Source organism: Rousettus aegyptiacus, unplaced genomic scaffold (assembly GCF_014176215.1).
Source record: "Rousettus aegyptiacus isolate mRouAeg1 unplaced genomic scaffold, mRouAeg1.p scaffold_m13_p_17, whole genome shotgun sequence".
Taxonomy (NCBI): Eukaryota; Metazoa; Chordata; class Mammalia; order Chiroptera; family Pteropodidae; genus Rousettus; species Rousettus aegyptiacus.
Window position 1 is genome coordinate 29,915,148 of NW_023416292.1, and position 19,845 is coordinate 29,934,992.

Below are 19,845 nucleotides of genomic sequence, written 5' to 3' on the forward strand. Positions count from 1 at the left end.
GGTATCTTCCGGTTCCATATGGATGGTGGCAGGGAGGAATGGAGGGGGTGGGGGAGTTATTATCAAATGATTATCAATGTCGTGATTAAACTGTATAAATCTTCTCCCCTAGTGGGAGGCCAAGGATATGCCTAGTTGATAAGGTTCTTCAGTGCTGAAGAGAGATGCTCCCTATCTATGCCTGACAAAATAATAAAATCAGGAGACTGAAAGGTTAAAAATCTAGTAAAATGCTAGATTCTAGTAAGTCAAAAGGAGTCTGGAAGTTGGACAGATATATGAGAGGAAAAGGTAGGCTTTAAAACCCATGGCACAGAATCCAAAATCTGGCATCCAGGGAACTATAGTGAAGACTCGAAAGTGTACAGAAATTGACCAAAACAGGTATTGTGTCGTAAAGTGAACTGTATATATGCCACATGTATGTTTGGAGGGAGGTAATGAGAATCCAGCCAAGGGTCAAGCGCCAAGATTAAAATATTTATTACCTGATATTTTACCCTTTGAGAAATAATATAATTGATGAGTATACCTTAGGATTTTTATACCACAATGTCTTTACACTATATCAAAACAATGAATGATTTACATAATTGATATTATAGTTATATTGTTGTGTTTGATTTTACTTGAACTTCCACAGGGAAAAGTCACAAAAATCAGTTACCAGTGCCACATAAGAATGAAATCCATGAACCTCCCCCAGAAATAGTTCAAACAGGAAGTCCCGTGGAGGGTCCCGCAGGCATCTGGTTTACGACCACACCCGATGGGAATCGGATCGGCACCAAAGGATCAGAAAGGATAGCGGGCTTGGCACCGCTGTTATCCTTTCAAGCCAAAGATCCCGTCAGTGGAACGGTACAGCAAACTCTTACGTATTGCAAAACTTCCTAAATCGCTAGAATTCTGAAACAACACATACAAGAATGCCTGGCAAATGATACATTTGCAATAACTATTTTTTAACTAGGAAGTAGTGGATGGAGAGGTGAATGGGTGGATGAATGGATGGACCCATCCTCCCAAATATAAAAGCTTTGCGTGGTTTATTTGACCAGCATAGTGTATCATGCGGCAGTGGAAGAGGCATCAGTTTTGAAGTCGAAACAGTCTTAGTCCGGCACCAGCCCTGGCTTTTGCTGGGTGACCTCGAGCAAGTTTCTTAACTTCTGTAAGCCTAAATTTCCTCGTCTACGAAATGGGGATATCATTGCCTGCCTCCCAGGGTCACTGTAACAGACCAAGTAGATGAGATAAAACTTTCACTCATGTAAATCATCAGGATTTAGATGGTTTTTGATAGAGTGTAAAAAATGAACATGCTTAGGATTAACCACGTGATGGAATGATCACGCTCTACCCCTGTCTGTTCAGGTTATGACGACTCGAGAAGACAAAGTGGTCATTGTTGAAACGAGAGATGGGACTCGGATAGTGGATCACGCCGACGGTACCAGAATCACAACCTTTTATCAAGTTTATGAAGATCATGTAATTCCTCCAGAAGATCAAGAAATATGTAAGTTTTATTTTTCTAGTATAGGACAGTATTTTGTAAATCTTTACGAAAAGATAGCTAGGAACCTCACTGATTTTTGAACACACACATGAGAAAAATAATTTTTCGAAGAACTCAGTCGACAGAAGAATACTCATGCAGTCCAAAGCGGGGTCCAGAAGGCCCTCTTATCATGCTCTTTATCCTCAGCCTCAACAGACACTAGAGTGATAAGAGCTCTAGTGGCTGACGGATAGTAATAGTGCCTTTTCCATTTTCAGCACTGTTAACATAAAAAGAAAAGGCCAAAGTGAGAGGCAAAAGAGGCAAAGAGCACTTGTTTGAGAGATATATGATATAAATAGATAGATAGATAGATAGATAGATAGATAGATAGATAGATCTATATATATATATCTGTTCAGAAAGCACTGATTCAGGCAGGAACCCAAACTGTGTTCTGATTAGGAGATAAAGATGAGGGTTGTTTATGAGGAAGGGAAAGGGAACAATTACATCAATAGAAGGAAGACATTTCTATGGGTGCAAATAAGCTGACATAGTGATGCCAACTCGAAAGAACGTTTTACATTTTCAGTGGGGTACTCATCAGTCCAGTAGTCATAGTGTCAATGTTAAGTGACAAAAGCAGGTGCGGAATGCTGCAGAGTGATACATAACCTACACCAGTGTAAAGCACGTGACACGTTGCTCATCGTTTTTGATACACACTTATATAAAAGCATACGAACGCGTTGCGAGAGAAGAAAATGCAGAAGTGAGGAGGAAAGTGAACTTCGACCTTATCTGCCATTTTCCTCCGACATACATATTAAAAGTGTTGAAGCAAATACGACAAAATATGGACAATGTTAATTTTGATTGGTGAGTATGTGAGTAGTTGATTTATACTTCATGCTTTTCTGGATGTTTTCAATGTCTCAAAATAAAAACGAGTAGTGAGGACAAAACAGGACGTCAAAGGACGCGAGAGGAGTTGCCGCGGAGGCTTCCCCGCGCCCGCAGGGAGCCGGCGCGCCCCAGCCCGGCGCCCCAGCCCCCGGGCCGCTGCGGGCCGGGCGGCCGAGGAGCGCCGTGGGCAGGCGGGCGCGCGGCCCGGGCGCGCGTCCAACCTCGCGTCTGCTTGCAGCCGAAGATGTGCGGACCGTCACCAGGCAGGTGAAGTGCATGCGCGTGGAGAACGCGCACTTCGCCACTGTCATCACCAACTGCGAGGACAGCAGCTGCTGCGCCATGTTCGGGGACGGGACGTCTGTCATCGCCAAGCCGCAGGGGACGTACCAGGTAGGTCTGGGGAGAAAGGGGGGTGCGCCAAAGACGGGGTCCATGCAGCGCGTGGCACCCTCCCCCCTGGGGCGGCGAACACTCCTGCCTCCTCGGCCTGGCGCGCGCGTCTCATCCGACCTGAGAACACACTCTTCGGTCCCCTTTTGCAATCCATCCTGGAAGAATAAACACTGTTCCGCTCGTCTTACGGCGCGCTGGTGTTTTCGGGTCAGGGTTACGAACCGGAACGCGTTTGGTGGGAGCCTTTACGTGGTCGGCAGTGGGCACGGCAGCTGCTCGGTGCGGTCAGGCGAGCCAGCCCGTGCCTACCAGACCAGCTCCGCCTCCCGCCACCTCTCCCGTCCTTCCCACTGCAGTCCGTCCCCGCTCCACCTGATCTCCCCACGGACTAGCAGGTCCGCGTGGTCCTGGGAGGGCAGCTCCCCCAGCTGCAGCAAAGCCTTGTGCTCGGAGGGCCGGGGAGAACCCCGTCAGCGGCCCCACTGCCTCCCCGCGCCTCCGCGTTCAACACCCCACCTGCTGCCGGCCTGCAGACCCGTTAGCTCGCGAGGATTTGCCTTCGCCTTCCACTTGCTGGGCAAGGGGCTCGAGTGCTAGGATAGCACAAGATGTCGCAGGATACCGAGAGCGCCAGGCCGGAAGACAGTGGACAGAGGCCTCGGTGACACACAGTTGTTACCGCTTTATCCACACCCCCCCCCCCTCCTGATAACATCGTCCTACCCGCCCCTCACCCAGTGAGGACTGCCGGGGCGAGGAAGGGGCTGAGCGTGAGCAGCGACTGCGCCGTCGCAGCAGGAGGAGACGGTGCTGCTCCTTCTCTTCCGCGGCCATCGTGATGTCCATTTTTAAACAGAGTGGCCACATTCCAGTGCCATGTGTCCCGCCAGGAGTCACGAGAATCTCCTAAGATTCTGTGACGAGGCCGGCTTTTCCCTTATTTTTATCATAGCCCCAAGCTCTAATGACTACAGCTAGCAGGGCCGAGGAATTTTATCACCAATGACAGTTACCACTGAAGGAAAAGACATGAACAGAACAGAGATCCGACTTGGAGACACTCGGTGTCTGCCATTGTTGTGTAGCCACTTCCAGGTATGCCCAGTGTCCCGAAACGCAGCCCAAGAAAGGACTGGAAGGTTGGTCGCTCCTAAATTCCCAACTGAAACAAACAAGAACCCTCCAAACAAGTTTACCAACGACTTGTAGTTCTAAAGTTTTATAGAACTGAAATGTGTTATTCAAAAATGCCTTCTGTCCATCCTCTGCTCACTGGCCCTGGCACTGTGATGATCACAGGCACTGTGATGAGCAAGACTGGATTTTCGGCGGTGTAGAAGAGAGACAGGCAGGGCTCGGTAGTGCCAGAAAGAGTAATCAAAACATCAGAGGGAAGGTAGCCATAGCAACCGTTCTCTGCGATTCAATGTGTCGCAAGTGGGCGCGCCAGCATAGGAATGAGGACAAAGAAAAGCTAAAAGCATTTGTCCAATAGCTTCTGACCGTCTTGCGGGTGATTCTTGTCCAAGAAAAGATTCCAGACTTTTTGAATAGGGCCAAATGTGGTTACTTCAGTTAAAATATGTTTTTATTCCTTTATATTAAATATCTGAAATAAGAAGGCACAAAATAGTTCCTTGGAGGAGATTATTAAAGTGAGTGGATAAAACATAAGGATATGGGAGAGACTGTCCCCTAAGTATTTAGTCTGCCTCCTGATCAGGCACACCTTCCCAAACCCTAAGTCCTCTCTTGGGTTTCCTCCCCGAAGGAAAAGTTTGTGGCTGGGATCTATGGATAATTTTTTTCCCCAAAATGATTTTCAAAATCCCTCTAATTCAAACAAGAGATTTTTAATAATTCCTCTCTTTCTGTCACCCTTCCAGGTGTTACCTCCGAACACAGGCTGCCTTCACATCGATAGGGATTGCTCGGCCATCTACTGCCACGAGTCGAGCAGTGACAGCTACCAGCCCTCCCAAGAGCGCGAGCAGCTGCGAGCGAGCCGGTATGTCATGAAGCACACCTCGGAGGTGATCTGCGAGGTCCTGGACCCCGAAGGAAACATCTTTCAGGTAAAGCGCATCGTTAGCACGAGGAGAGAGGGAGGGCTTTGTTTAGCTCACATAGTTCCAGACATCTCACACGAGGGAGCGGCCATGGAGCCTTTATCGTGGCTGCCCGGGGATGAGTTATCCACCCACTGCCAGCACGCTGGGCAAGCGGTCACGAATGTCAGGGTCTTTGATTCGCGGGTGTCCTTCCATAGGGGACAGCAAGCCCAGCAATTGAGACGGTAGCAATGTTAAAGCCAAATAAGTAATTAGAACCAAAGGGGAAAAACAGAACCAAACATCTAAGAACAATGCCGACAAAAAGGAGTGATGGAAGGATCGTCTGCGCGCAGGTCAGAGTGCGAGCAGGCGCCGGGGCAGCGGGCGCGGGCGCGTGTGACCAGGCCGAGGACCCACGGCGAGGGCGTCAGTTGGGGAGGGTGCTAGCGGGGTCGAAGACGGGGGCGCGCCCCTGGAGAGGTGGCAGAGCTCCACCTCCCGCCTCCGCCCCGCAGCAGCACAAGGACCTTCTGCCTCGAAGCCGGGTGTCAGCAGGCGGCGGCCACTTGTTTACACAGGCCCAACAGCTAAAATGGCTTTTACGCTGTTAAAACGCTGGGGAAAAAAATCAGAAGGAGAAGACTATTTTATGACAAAAATTATGGGAAATTCACATTTCGGTGTCATGATGCGAAGTTTCATTGGAGCACAGCAGGGTGCGCTGGCTTACACGTTGTCTGTGGCTGCCTCTGCATGTAATGGCAGAGTTAAGTGGTTGCAACGGAGGAGACCATCTGGCCCACAAACCCTGAAATATTTACTGTCTGGCCCTTCACGAAAAAGGGTTCACCAGCCCTTTCTTTGGGCGCTTGCATGTATTTTTCACTCCTCGACCGACAGTGGGATTACATGTGTCAGCTAGTGGGTGGTAAAGTGATTTTTCGGATTTGGAACCACACCAGCTTTGTTGGGTGGCCAGGCAAGCCTTGATCCAGCTGATTTTTTCCATACTAAATAAATGAGACTCTTCTCAGCATGAGTTCAGGCTGCTAATAAATTTCAATTTACGATGAATTGCAATTGAAAGCCCAAAGTCCTGTAGGTTGAAACACATGGGCCACACAGGCCAAGCACCCTGCAGGGCGTTGCCGCCCCTCGTGGCCACCCCGTCAGTGGTCCTTCGGCCTGAACCACACTCCTTTCTGGAGGGACCCCGGCCGTATCTAGGCAGTAGTGATGGCGAAAAGGTTTCCTCTCACAGTGACGCTAAACCTGCTTTCCCGTGTACTTTATCCGTGAGTCCTAATTCTGCACTTGGAATCGCAGAATATAAACCATTTCCATGCTGTCACTTTTTTTTAATATTTCAAGACAGCTATCACATGAGTAGTCTTTTCTGCATGTTTAAACTCCCTGTTCCCTGAGCTCGTCTTCAGACGCTAAGGCTCGGAGCCCCCTGCCATCCCAGCCGCCTTCCTCGGTGTGTTCCGCTTTGTCTCCTGGTTTGGACATCTCTGGAGGTGATGTGCTGCTTGGTTTTCACCTTTCTCTACTTCGTGAGCAACACCTTACGAATAAACATCCTTGGTTTTCTAAGGGTACCAAAACGTCACTCGCTTTCTCAAATGCGATCAGCAGGAATGTACGCTTCTTGGCATTTACTTTCTTTTGACTGAGTATGTACTTTGTCCCTTAGGTCATGGCTGATGGTAGCACGTCAACTCTGCTACCTGAAGACAACATGGAAGATGATTTAAATACAAAATCTGAAGGCTATGACAGTTTATCATCGACTCACCTTCATAAGAATCGTCTACAAATCTATGGTGAACATGTCCCCAGGTAATATGATAAAAATAATACCAGGACCTTTATTTTTAATTCCAGGTTCAAGGAGCATGTTAACTGAGTACTCCAAGTGATAAGACTTTTGTTTCTTCGTGTAGGTTTTTCGTTATCTATGCGGATGGATCGGGAGTGGAACTTCTTCGTGACAGTGACATAGAGGAATTCCTCTCCTTGGCGTATGGAGAATCAACTACCGTCGTTCTTCAGGAGCCAGTGCAGGAGCAGCCAGGTACAGAACCCGAACCCTCGGGGCCTCGCTCTGTCCCGTCACCGGCTCTCGCCCTCTGTATCCAGTCCACCTCCAGGCCTTCTCTCTCTGTTTCCCTTCGCTCACTTTTCAACTCTGCTTTCCACTTGGCCACGTCAGCCTCTTCGCAGTTTTTTATCTTCATACCAAGCTTTATCTGAGCATCAGCCTATGTGACCAGTGGGCGAGTCCTTCTCCCGCCTACGAGCAGATGTGTTTCCGTGTTTAGGTATGTACCTAGGCTCCTCCTCTTGTCATCTTGGTAGGGAACAAAGCAAAGCAAAGTGACCTTCTTCTGTAAGTTTATTTTTTTTGTCGTGTTGAAGGCATTGCCTTGATGAATTTAATAAAATAAGAGAAATTACATTTGATGTATGAATTAGAAAGCCCACCTGAAATACAGGATAAGTTATATAATATAGTCATTGGTCATTTATATTATTTGCATCAGTTTCAAAGAAATATGTGACTAAAGGTTAGAGACCCATATTGCATTAAGAATCATCAGTAAGTACCACGTGTGTATTTAAACATAGATATAAACTTGCATATTATCTGTGTACCAAACTAGTGTGCTGTCTCTAGTTTATTGTGTGCGTGTGTTATCTTTTCTCCAGTTGCTAGGATAGATTTCGTGCTTCTTTATGAATAGGCCTGTGCACTGATATCTAAGTGTATCCTTGCACACGTGCACGATGTAGTCAACTTTCCTATCTGTCCGTGAATGTGAAGGGTGCGTGCCCACCTGGTTGCGCAGTGCCTGTGTGGAACGATGTAAGAATAAGAATTCAAACTTCTTTGTTAGTCAGTCATCTAACTAGCATCCATTTGACAGCCTACCATGTGCCGCACACTGGCTGGGAGTTAGGGGCACAGTGGTGAGCTGAGACAGCATGGACCCTGCTGTCACAGAGCTTAAAGTTTAATGAGAGAGATAGGCGGTAACTGGATAGTCACACGGATGACTGATTATAGATTGGGAGAAGGCCTACGAAGGAAAGGAAGGTGGTTCTGTGAGAGCCTCTAAGGGCCGAAACGGACGTAGTCCAGAACGCTTCCGTGAAGACACTGGAGTTGAGAGCTGGTGGCAAGCTGGAGTAACTAGAGTGGGAGGAGAGAATACAAGCCAGGAAGCATAAACCATTGAAGACCAAGTGAAAAGGGCCCAAGTAGCCAAAACACAGAAGGGAAAATGGTGCAAAGTTGAGGCAGGGACAGGAGAGCGCTAAGGGCTCAGTTTCATCCTACGAGCAATGGGAAATCGAAGAAGAGTATAGCTCAAGGTCTAACATAACCAGCCCCCCTGGCCGATGTGGGCAGACCTGCTCATCATTGCTCTCCGAGGCAGTGCTCTAAGGTAGGGACAGTGGGGAGGGGAGAAGTGAGCGAGCTCAAGAAATGTCTCGCGGTGGACCTGGCAGGACGGGAGATGGTTTCTGGATGACAGTGAGGTGTCACCGAATGCTTCCACGGGATCCGAGTCCAGTCTCTAGGTGTTACGATCTTTTGCGTTCGATCGTAAGGCCCTTAAGCATAATCGCTGTGTCTTACCTACCGAAAAGTGTTTGTTGAATATAATGAATAGCTCCTGAGTTTTTCAGACTATTTTTAATGGAGAAGTGACCCTGTGAAAACTCTCTGAACTAGGTGCCCTCAGCATCACCGTCCTTCGCCCTTTTCATGAAGCATCGCCATGGCTCATGAAGAAAGAATTAGATACAATTATCCCTCACAACCTCCAGTCAAGGTCATGGGAGACATTTCCTTCCGTCGAGGTATAAATTTCCCTGTGAAAAAGTCACCGTATTTGCATATTCATCCGCTAATGTGCCGGAGCCTCGGGTCTTCTCCCACATATTCACGTATTTTTATTCTTGTGTAAATTGTTAATGGGCTTAAGGAGTTTTCAATTTAAAGATTTTAACATTTGTAGATTTTAGATATGCCTGACTAACCTGCTTCATTTCTTTCTTTTGAACATCTTCCTCTGATATGAAAATATTCACTCTAAGCAACGCACGTTACACCTCTCCAATCACACAATTACTGATATTATGCATCACGGAAATCTTTCCTTCTCTCCTTCCTTATTTGTTAGTTTTAATACACAATTTTAGGTCCTTCACTCTCCCTTTTTTCTTAATTCATTAATGCACAAAGTGAATATATAAGAATAATGTGAAGGATTAGACACATGGATTTGCCCCTTAAAAGGTAAATGTACTTAGATCAGGTTAGAGAAACGCCACCTACAGTTTTTTAAAGAATGAAAGAAAATTTTTCGAGCAAGAACCAGGAAGTCCTGCATCTTGCAAGATTTGCCCTTTAATTTTGCAGGCAATTTATGTAGTGTGTTGAGCAAATTGTCAGGTGTAAAATTATTAAATCAGTGGAGACATTGAAAACACGATCACAAAGAGGTACCTGTGCTTTGAGTTGTGACGATTTTTGCTTCCCTATACAGTCTAAAAGAGCAGGGGCACAAATAACGAACACTTAAGATAGCAAAGACTGCCTGGTCCTGTATTTTAATTTGGTGATGACAAGTGACATGGTGAATGGAGACGATCTGAATTCTCATCCTGACTCAATCAGTTATTAGTGTGAGATTTGGGACAAGTCACACTGGACCTCTACTTTCTTATCTAAAAAATGAAAAGGCCACACCTAATGAATCACTAGGCTATATCCCAGTTGAAAGTCCTGCATTATGACAAATAATATGCCCCATCTGAGATTCATGAAGGACGTTCATTCTCTTCTTCTGTAGCTCCTATAGCTGTTGGCCTTCTATGTCCAGTGGGAGCGGCCCAGCCCAGGCAAGACCCTGAGTGGTTACCACTGACCAGGCATTGGACACTCAAGAGCAATTTAAAATGAAGTACATCGGACCCACTAGGGCATCAAATCATATCAATTACAGGGTTAACACTGAGATGTGAGTCACTCTAAGGCAAAGACTTCCGCTCAAGAGATCCTGGGAAGCTTCTGGAGGCGTGCTTCATCTAGAATGAGCTCAAAGACCACCTAAATCTATGGTTGATTTCTCTTGCAAAGAATCTCTAGGTGAAAATGAACAGGGGACTAGAAAGTCAAATACTGTTTAATTCCCAATGTCTTCGGCTACCTGTGGGTATTAAAGAATAGCCACATGCACTTGTCCCAAGCTGGGCGGCAGCTGCATTATCGTGACCCAGTATTGCTTAGCACCCCCCTAAATGCTATGCAGTGGGACCTCATGCGACAAGTTTTTAAAATATCCAGCTTATTGGTAACACATATGAAAAGGAAAGCTTGCCCAGCTCTGTTACCAAATTTTCTTATGTCTGTGAAATTTTTTGAGAGCAGGAATCATTTTTTTTCACCCTTCTATTCCCCTGCAAGCTGTTCCTAGTGTAGTGTACACACAATAAGTACTCAATTTTTAAAAAAAGTCTAATGTTAAAATATTTTGATTTCTTTGGTGGTGGTTTTGCGTTGTTTCGTTAACAGAAAAAAACTCCAGGACCTCTGTTTGGCACGCAGAATTGGAAGGGCCTTTTGACCGGCGTCAGACAGCTGGTGAATACCCCGGCTCCTGTTCTCAACTGCCCCGATGTGCTGCAGATGCGCCAGTTCATCCAGCACGAGGTCATAAAGAAGGAGGTGAAACTGAAGCTGCAGGTTTCCCTGAAGGTAATAGAATCCAGGTAACCTGATCCCAAATATCGGGAACGGGCGATCATTCCATTTGGTTTCCTAAGGAACCTGAAATTATGTAACTCCACCAGTATTCATTTAATGCAACACATGGCCGTCAGGCTCCTAGAGGGTAGGACCTGAGAAGTAGAATACACGTAATGATTCCAGGAGGCATAGGAAGTGTTGAGGCCCCAAACACATTGAGAAGATGAGTAGCTTTCTCTGTGGTTACTGTAGGGACTCCCCCTCTGCTCATTATATGGAGAACAAGCCTAGGGACCTCTGGAAAAAGGTAGAGCTGCTTATTACTCAGGTGATGTCTGTAGAAGGAAAGGATTGTTTGGTTTTATAAATGGCCTAAGAATGTGTAAATATAGTTAGTTGTATGAGCAAATCTATCTCTCCATCTAGTTCGTGAACTCTCTCAGAAGAGAGATCATGTGTGTTTTGATTATTGTTATATATCCAGCATCTGGCATAGAGCAGGGGACCATTGTTTATGGAAATGGATCAAATATTTATGGAAAAAGTGGAAGCAAAGGCACGGACCATGCAACTGACATTCATAGAATCACAAAGATTGTCCCCACAAAGGACTCCGGAAATCATCTAGCCCAACTCTGTCCATTTCACTGGTGAGGACCCTAGAGCATAGATTAGAAGCTGGGCCTCTCTGAAGTCCTTGCACCCTTCTGATAGCACATGGCCCTTAAAGCTTTGCTTCTAAATTTTTCAGGTCTTCGTTTACTAACATATTAAAGAAAAGGCTTTCCGGGTGGCTTGACCAGTGACTCACTGGTTGTCGAACATTGCGAACCTAAATACTCTTAATCTTTTTATAATATTTCAAGTTGATGTTGATTATATAGGTGTCACTCTCCACCTTATTTCTGGTTTTCCTTAATTTGCTTTATTCTGCTGATTTAGGATTACATAAACCATATTCTAAAGAAAGAAGACGAGCTGCAGGAAATGACGGTCAAAGACTCCAGAACCGAGGAGGAGCGAGGCAATGCCGCGGACCTGCTCAAGCTGGTGATGGTGAGGAAGCAGGACTCTGTGTGCCGACGTTTTTACTATGGTTTCAGCATTACGTGCCACAAGGCAGCACAGTATGAGCAATGGCTGTTTCTGCCACATCTACGGAGCATTTTCTTCTTCCGTCTCGTTTCTTATTTCTGTGGAAATCTGATTCCTTGCATGTTGAATTTTCCAAATGCTTTCAAGCTCTTTCTTACATCATGAATAGCTGAAGGCTTTTAAATCAAAGTTTTTATTGTCTTCGGAGAAATTGACACTCCCCGAAATGTTGAATGAATGATGACTAAAACAGGAAGGAGGAATAAAAAGGGATTTCTACAAGTTAAAATGATTTTCATTTTTAGAAATTCGTTGAATGAAAGGAATGACTAAAAAATCAAATAAGTTTTGTATAGTCATTAAAAATAATTCATCTTATAGTCATTTTCATAAAATGTCAAGTGGAGCACATAAAGAATGCTTCTAAACAAAGTGAATTCATTAAGGAATCTGTCTTCCTTTCAGTCTTTCCCTAAAATGGAGGAAACTACAAAAAGTCATGTCACCGAAGGTAAGTATGTTTAATATTTTTCTGCAAAATATATGCAGATTACAATGGAATAATCTTAAATACACTTCTTAGTCATTCTTGCATCTGATAGCAAAATACCGTGTACATAGGTTTGTTGTCACGCTGGCCAGCTTGTGTGTTATATGTGTATATTTCTGCCCAAATTGTGAGCTTCTCAAAAACTGCGATTGCCTCTGGTCCATCTTTAACTTTCATCTGTTGAACAAAAAAAGGCGACTTTTGACTTATGTTTACCTGAACTTGAATCTAGAGCATCGTTTAAGATACAGGAGGGAAAAAATAGACCCACCAACACTCTCCCCCCCACACACACGCACGCACGCACGCACGCACACAGAGGGCTCTTGAGCAACTGCACAGCTGTCACCCAAGCCTCGCACTGTTTTACACCGCGTGTAGCTCAGGCAGGCTACTCTTGGAAAATATTCTCCCTCGAAGCGTATTTATTTTAGGGTATATGCAGCCCCAACTATCGTGGTCATATAGTTTCATAGTTCACGTGGTTATATAGTTTCATAGTTTCCAGCAGAGGAGCAGCTGGGAATTTGGTGGCTTAGGGTTTTCTTTGCCATTTCTGCCATAGGCAGAGGTCAGAACCTGGCAGCCGTGGGCTTCGCTCAGCACTCAGATGTCTGTAGTGTGTCCCCTTGCACGGCTGTTTTTGTTTATCCGAATTTTTCTTTTCTTGAAATGTCACATTACCACGCAATGACATGTGACCGAGGATGATTAGCAGCTGCCTCTTTAGAATGGCCGTGAACAAAAGAATTCATCACAGCCCCCACTGTCTCCCTGTCCTTACTCTCTGTTGTCACTGTTTTACCTGGGCGACCCCTTATATTAAGGTTGCCAGATTCAGCAATTAAAAATACGGAAGGCCCAGCTAAATTTGAATTTCAGATAAACAACAAACAATATTTTAGTATCAATATGTCCCATGTTATATTTGCCCTGTACTTTATCTGGTAACCCTGCCTTGTGGCATTTGAATTTATGACCTCTGGCATGAGGGAACAGTCACCACAGAGGTGAGTAGGTTGCCCAGTAACGAAGGAAAAAAACTAAACATGTATTTCAAACATACAAGGCAACAAACACACAGACGCAGGAGTCAAACAGGGTCTCGCATACTCACAGCTGCTCCCGACGTGTTAATAGTGCTGATCCTAAGTCAGCGCTCCCCAGAGCATTTCCTCAGACACTAGTCTATGAGGTGGCCCCACCCAACCAAGCCTGGTGATAAAATAAGCCTGGAAGATGCTGCCTATTGCCTTATTTTCTTAAAAGAGTCACAATGTGCATTAACTAATGAAGGATACAAAAAGCACTGCACCAACGAAACTGGTTTAACCTGGAAGGAGTCAGGGTTTGCCACGCTCACGTAACCATGGAAACTTGTGTCAACGTCCCCCTGAGATTGTGTCCTGTGGAATAAGCTCCGAGAATCACTGCCCACATTATCAAGCAACTGTCGCATTAGATTTTTTTTTTTCAAGAAAAAGAATTTCAGTAAAATGAGGTGTTTTTTTTGTTTGTTTTTTGTTTTTTGTTTTTTTTTTGGTAAAGTTTTGGTGCTTCAGAAACGAAGAAATCTAGTTAGGTAGAATGCCGATTCTCTTACCCATGTGTCACCGCGTTTTACATTTTGACTCTTAAGGTGTGTTCCTTAGTCGGCTACTTCGTAAAAGTGGTCTCGTTTACTGTCATATTTCAGCCCGATCATGGCAATTCTAGTGAACACTTGATAGATTAAATATAGGCTCTCAGAGAGTATCTCAGATGAGTAGTTGGGTATTGCTTGTGTGCTCCGCTGTAAAGAATTGAGGATCAAAGTTAAATGCATCTCTTTCTGAAGTTGCAGCCCACCTGACTGACTTCTTCAAGCACTCCTTGGGGACCGGTCCTGAGCGCCTGCCGGACACATTCGACACAGACTTCCTGGAGAAGAAGTGGAAGTAAGCGGACCCGGGATGCGTTCCGATGCGCGCTGAGCATTCGGCGGCTGGGGACCTGAGGGGACGCGGCGTCCTCGCCGCGGGTGACCACAGCGGTGACGAGTCAGTCTGCCATCTCCTCCACTGTTTAGTCTGTCATACAGTGGAGGCTCTTCTTTGATCGTGGGCACGCCGAGAGCATCGCCCTTTTTCATCACCCTTGCCTTCCCTCTCGCCTAGGCACACAGCAACCGGAAGGAAATGGAGAGAAAAGATAGAACAGAAGAGGTAATTCTATCCTAAAGCGGACAGAAGCGTGTGAGAAAGCCCAGCTTGGTGGAGTCCTTCGGCAGTGTCCTTATCTCTTGACGAAGCCCACCGGCTGTTTGGGAGACCCTCCCCGCTCTCCTAAGCAAGAAAGCTCTCGGGTGTCTCTGTGCATCAGTAATTTTCACATGCTATTAACTATCCTGGAACTTAATGCGGAGCATAGCCATAAGCGTTTCTGGATGCTGGCGATTCGTGTGAGGCATGTGCTCCAAGCGCGATGTGCTTCGGCTTCCTTCCAGCCCTCGCTGAGGATCCCCACCCCAGCTCTCTTGCCATGAAGAAAGGAAGCCAGACGTATTTATTGGGTACAGCGTAGTGTATGTGGTGCTATTGCACACACTTGCATGGCTCCTCTCCAGAGTGACTCCCGGGATGAATGTGCTTCTTAATAAAAACGTCTGGGTTTCCTCGTGGAATGTGTCGGAGAAGGGGTGAGATAAGACCTTAAATCTCACGGGCCTCCCCTCCATGCAGGGCCAGCTGTAAGGTACATACCGTCTCGTGGAATATCTCTGAAAGTATTTCAAAAGACTGGTGACAGTGACTGCCTGCGGGGAAGGAGATTTGGAGGTTATGAGCCACTGTGGGAAGAGACTTTCTTTTTATTATATACTCTTTAATACATTTTGAATTATGTCCATGTGTTCATTCGTTCACAGTTTTTAGAATTTTGAATCACTAACAGTTTCAAATTTTGACCGATAGTAGTGGCAAGCCGATGAAAGCTCTTGAAGAAGTAGAACGCGTCATTAGATAAGTGTCAGAGGAGGAGAAGTGTTGGCAGCGTGGAAAATTGATTGGGAAGGAAGGTTATGGAAGGAGGAAGTGTCAAGGAAATGGAAGTTGGTCAACAAGTGTCAGAGGCTGTGGAAGAATCAGGAAAGAGAAGGAAAAGGGTTTTCAGAGAGCGGCAGACACTCGCCATAGATCGATGAATGAACCCAGTGAGGCAGTGGAGATCAGACATTTCAATGGGAATTAACGTTTATATAGGATGATATTTTGATTCAGCCAGTATTTCCGGAGGGGCCATCTAGTATGTTCCAATGTGATTATTTAATGAGCTATGATGCCAGCGCGTGGTTTCACTTCAGGAATTCAGTTTGCTTATCTGTAAAATGAGGGTGATTGGACCGCCTCGTACCTAAGGTCAGTTCACACACCGGGCGACGAGTAGCTGACTAGCAGGTACACTCACCAAGAGTGCGGGCTGGGAGGCAGGCGGCCTGGGTTTGAATTCGGACTTCACCTCTTACTGGTTAGTAATTTAAGGACGGTTACTTGACTTCTCTATGCTTCGATTTTTTGGACCAATAAAATGAGAATAATAATAGTAACTCAGAATCATTATAGGCTTAAATGTAAAGTACTTTGGAAAGTTTCTGGCATACAGTAAGCACTTAAAATTGAAAACTATTTCAGACAGGATTAGGTTTTACTGTTAGTGATCCCATTTTCTGTGGGATTTAGAGCTAAAACACAGGCAAATAACATCTTGAAATATTCTGTCTTCTTTTGCATCATTATGGAAATATCGACCAGGAAGGAAATTGAAAACACACACAGCTATTTAATGGAGATTAAGAACAAAGTAATACCACCCTACTTCAGTTCTGAATTGAGCAAGTTGTATCAGTCTCAGGTAATTGAATGTAATTAACAGCTATTGAATAAGAGTCTTTTAAAAAGTTGATCCGATGCATGTGTTATTATGTAATGTATCTTCATGTTCTTTCTCTCCTGCATGGAACTAACTAACCTATACCTTCAGATCCATGTCCCACGTGCCCCGTCTCCCTGCCTTGCACTGTCACCGTTAATCGCGCTCTCCCATCTCTTTCAAGCCCTTTTTGGTGTCCAATTCTCCTTACTGATGACTATGCTCTGATAAATCCCATTTTGAAGTTTTAACTCCATTAAAACGTTCTTACCCATCAGCGGCTGAGATAGCCCTGGGATGTTGTAAGTTCCTCGAAGCCCGTGCGGGCAGAGCGCGCCTCCTTCTTTTATGCTATGTTGAGACTGTCACGCAAGGTGACCATTTTCACGTATTCGCAACTCCGTGTGTTCCTGTGAAAACTCCAGATGCCGCGATTAGCCGGAGGCTGCCCAAGAAGACAGCAGAGGAAATTAGGACTAATTAACAACAACAACAACAACAACAAAAATCTGGAATTGAGTTCATCAGTCTCTTGAAAACCTTTTAGTTTGCAAAACTTTATTTCCAGGGCTTTAAAGAGAGAGAGAGAGAGACTTGCGTGACGGCGTATCACTTTAGCATGCCTGCGGCAGGAGCCTGTCAGCCAGGTGGATGTCTAACATACGCGTTTTGGTTTCTCCTTTAAGTTTAGTTACCTGGACACCCTTTCCAAAAACTTGCCCCCTTTTACGAAGAAAGTTGAAGATGGAAACAAAACAGCTGTTCAAAATGCGGACAGTCTTCATCCAGGTAATGTGTTTGTGGGGCGCTTATTCCCATCGGGGGGCCTCAGTGAGGGATACCTGAGAGTGACCTCTTACACCATATCTCGTCCCGGTAACAGCTAATGACATAGCCTACCGTGACCTGTATATTGCAGACTCAGCTGAGCCGTAGGAGGGAACCAAGATATAATAAAATTTAGTTGGCGTCTCGTATGCTTAAAATTTACCTCTCCGAAGACCTGACGAGTTTAAAAATCAAGGCAGTAATGAAAGTTTGTTGAAGAGCCAGGTCTCAGAGTTTCGCCTCACATATTGCATACTAATTATAAGGAGGAAAGTGGCCCTCTGCGATGGAGAGAGAAGGCGCGTTCCCCCTTATTCAAGAGATCAAACTTCTGCCAGTCGCGAGACAACCTCGCATCGGTGCTTCTCATAGAATGCAATAGACAGGGCATTCGGTGACGTATGTGAAGTAGAATTCTTGCCCAAAATCCTTAACTCGAATTTAATCAAGAGGAAACAATCAGGCAGATCCAGAATGTGGACATTTTATAAGACAGTGGGCCTGGACTCTTCAAAAAAAAAAAAAAAAAGGCAATATTATTAAAAGGAAAAAGATGGGGAATAATTAATTGTTCTATATTAAAAGAGACTACAGGCATGAAAACTCTGCATGCTGGATTGAGAAAAAGCAACTCCAAGAAGAGTTCTTGGAGCAACCCCACAAGTTTGATTAGGGGAGCACATCTTAGCAGGCATTGTGGCATTTCTGTAAGTTTTCTTGGGGGTGAGGATGGTGCTGTAGATATGTAGAAGAATGTCTTCATTTCAGGAGAAGAATTTAGGGATGAAATGAGGTGTAGTGCTTCTCTTGAATACACTGAGTAGTTAAAATGCCCAGACAGAGGAATTTCTGCTGCACAGTATAATGCCAGAAGCTCAGCTGCCTGGAATGAACACAAAGAAAACCTCTAATTACCGCCGTGTTTGCAAAGCGGAGATTAAGGCTGGAACAATGACTTGTAAATGCGACGGGGAGAGATCAGAGATGATGGCTGGTGGTGTTCGCTGCCAGCTGCCCCCTGGGCAGACAACACTCACCAGTCACGCCTGCTCTCCCCTGAAGGGCCGAGGCCTCAGTGGGCTAAGCTCAGCCGGCCAGGCGGCCACCATCATCCAGCCAGGGGTGGCGCACACACTAGCTAAAATGTGTTCGCATCCCCGGTCCTTTATGTATTTATTTAAATTTGGTTTCATATTGCACCAATTTCTTGGGTGTATTCTAAGAAAGAACTTCCTTTTCACAGTAATGAATGGATTTAAGATCTAAGATAAAAAATATTGAGATTTAATATTTTTTTCTAAATCATATCTCAGTTTTCCTTGCCACATAAGAAAAAAAAAAAAAGTGGGCCAAATTACTTGGTCTCTGCTTCATAACCCAACAAGACAACAACAACTGTGTGGTCAGAGGCCCAGGAAGAGCCAGCTGGCCCCCAGGGAGCGGGAGCCCGGCAGACACTGTATGCTGAGGGCAAACGTTGCGTCACAGAATGGAAAATCTGCCTCTTCACAGCTTTCTTCTGTTCAGTCTTTCCGAAGAGGGGGTGGGGGGCACCTCGTTCACTATCAAGAACGCAAACACAAGTCATTACATCATTGTCTGGAAATACCGCTTTAAAATATTTGTTTGGGGTTTTCTAGGTTCCAAACCAAATAAACTTTTAGAACAGGAATCCAAAGATACGCTTAGTTCAACCAAACTGGAGCATGTCGAGGATGTGAAGGAGTCCGCTGACCAGAACCACACTGAAGACGTAACGGAATCTGCGGCAGGTATGGCAGTCACTCGCTTTATCTCGTTGTTCCTCGAAACTGAAAATTATGTCTTTCAGAGTATGGGGGATGGCACCGGGGGCTGGAGGTACGGTTGGCAGTGACAGAAAACATTCTAGAGTGTCGTGAACACTCTAAGGCGGCGCTTGGCTGGAGCCGTGGGACTTTGCAAGGCTTCTCGGCATATTAAAAAATATATATATTTCGAGAATATCCAAAAGCTGCAGATTAAAGGAAATAACAAATATGTTTTTTTGGATTGTTGTTTTATTTCATTTTATTATTTCTTCATTTTACCTTATTTTTTAATTTTAATTTAATTTTAATTAGTATATTTATCACACAATTTTATTTTATTTTATTTTATTTTATTTTATTTATTTATCCCTCATGGTTCTACAGAGTGTGTATGATTTACTGAAGGTCAAGAACATGGTAGCTTTTGTTGAGCAGCCAGTAGTTTGGTAGTTGGACTTTGATTTACCTATTATTTCAGTATTTTCTTGGTCTGCAGGTGCTAGAAGAGATACCTAAGATGTAGTTTCTGTCTCACATAGCACATCATCTTAGAGGGGTACAGAAATTGAAGTATGGAATAATACAGATGAATAACTAGTTACGACGATGTCACATTATACTGATTTCAGTGAAATTAATTCAACTAAATGTTGTTGGTTGAGAAAATAGAAACAGGATAATTTAAATTGTGTGGATAAATTTGCACCTCTTGATCCCTGCCGGCATGTTCCATATTGAAAGGGAGTCTGCTGATGGGGCTTAAAGGTCCCTTCTTACAAAGGGAGGATCTCTCTTATGAGGTTTATTCACTGAGTGGCTAATTTACTCGGTGCCTACTGTGTGCCGGGCATTGTTCTAGGCATGGAAATATGGCAGTTAAGAAGCCAGACAGTTTTACAAAGCTGTACATACTATGGGCAGTCTGTACATACGATATTGTATAGACAATAAATAAGTAAGCAAGTTAAATGTTATCACATAATGAAAGAGAGATTCCCAAGTTGGTATGTTCCTACATACTCCAGGATAACCTCGAATGTCTTTGAATAAAA

General features: G+C 44.9%; 1 protein-coding gene across 1 annotated transcript in view; it reads left to right on the forward strand.

Annotated features, from left to right (window-relative positions):
• SPAG17 (sperm associated antigen 17) overlaps positions 1-19,845 on the forward strand; it is a 128,992-nt gene that overhangs the window by 100,824 nt on the left and 8,323 nt on the right. The window contains exons 29-43 of the mRNA XM_036235029.1: positions 644-861; positions 1,378-1,522; positions 2,652-2,806; positions 4,696-4,884; positions 6,560-6,705; positions 6,810-6,940; positions 8,606-8,733; positions 10,451-10,633; positions 11,567-11,680; positions 12,185-12,230; positions 14,107-14,206; positions 14,426-14,473; positions 16,058-16,157; positions 16,862-16,964; positions 18,644-18,775. Of these exons, the coding sequence (XP_036090922.1) occupies positions 644-861; positions 1,378-1,522; positions 2,652-2,806; positions 4,696-4,884; positions 6,560-6,705; positions 6,810-6,940; positions 8,606-8,733; positions 10,451-10,633; positions 11,567-11,680; positions 12,185-12,230; positions 14,107-14,206; positions 14,426-14,473; positions 16,058-16,157; positions 16,862-16,964; positions 18,644-18,775 (1,938 nt within the window). The remainder of the gene's footprint in view (positions 1-643; positions 862-1,377; positions 1,523-2,651; positions 2,807-4,695; positions 4,885-6,559; positions 6,706-6,809; positions 6,941-8,605; positions 8,734-10,450; positions 10,634-11,566; positions 11,681-12,184; positions 12,231-14,106; positions 14,207-14,425; positions 14,474-16,057; positions 16,158-16,861; positions 16,965-18,643; positions 18,776-19,845) is intronic.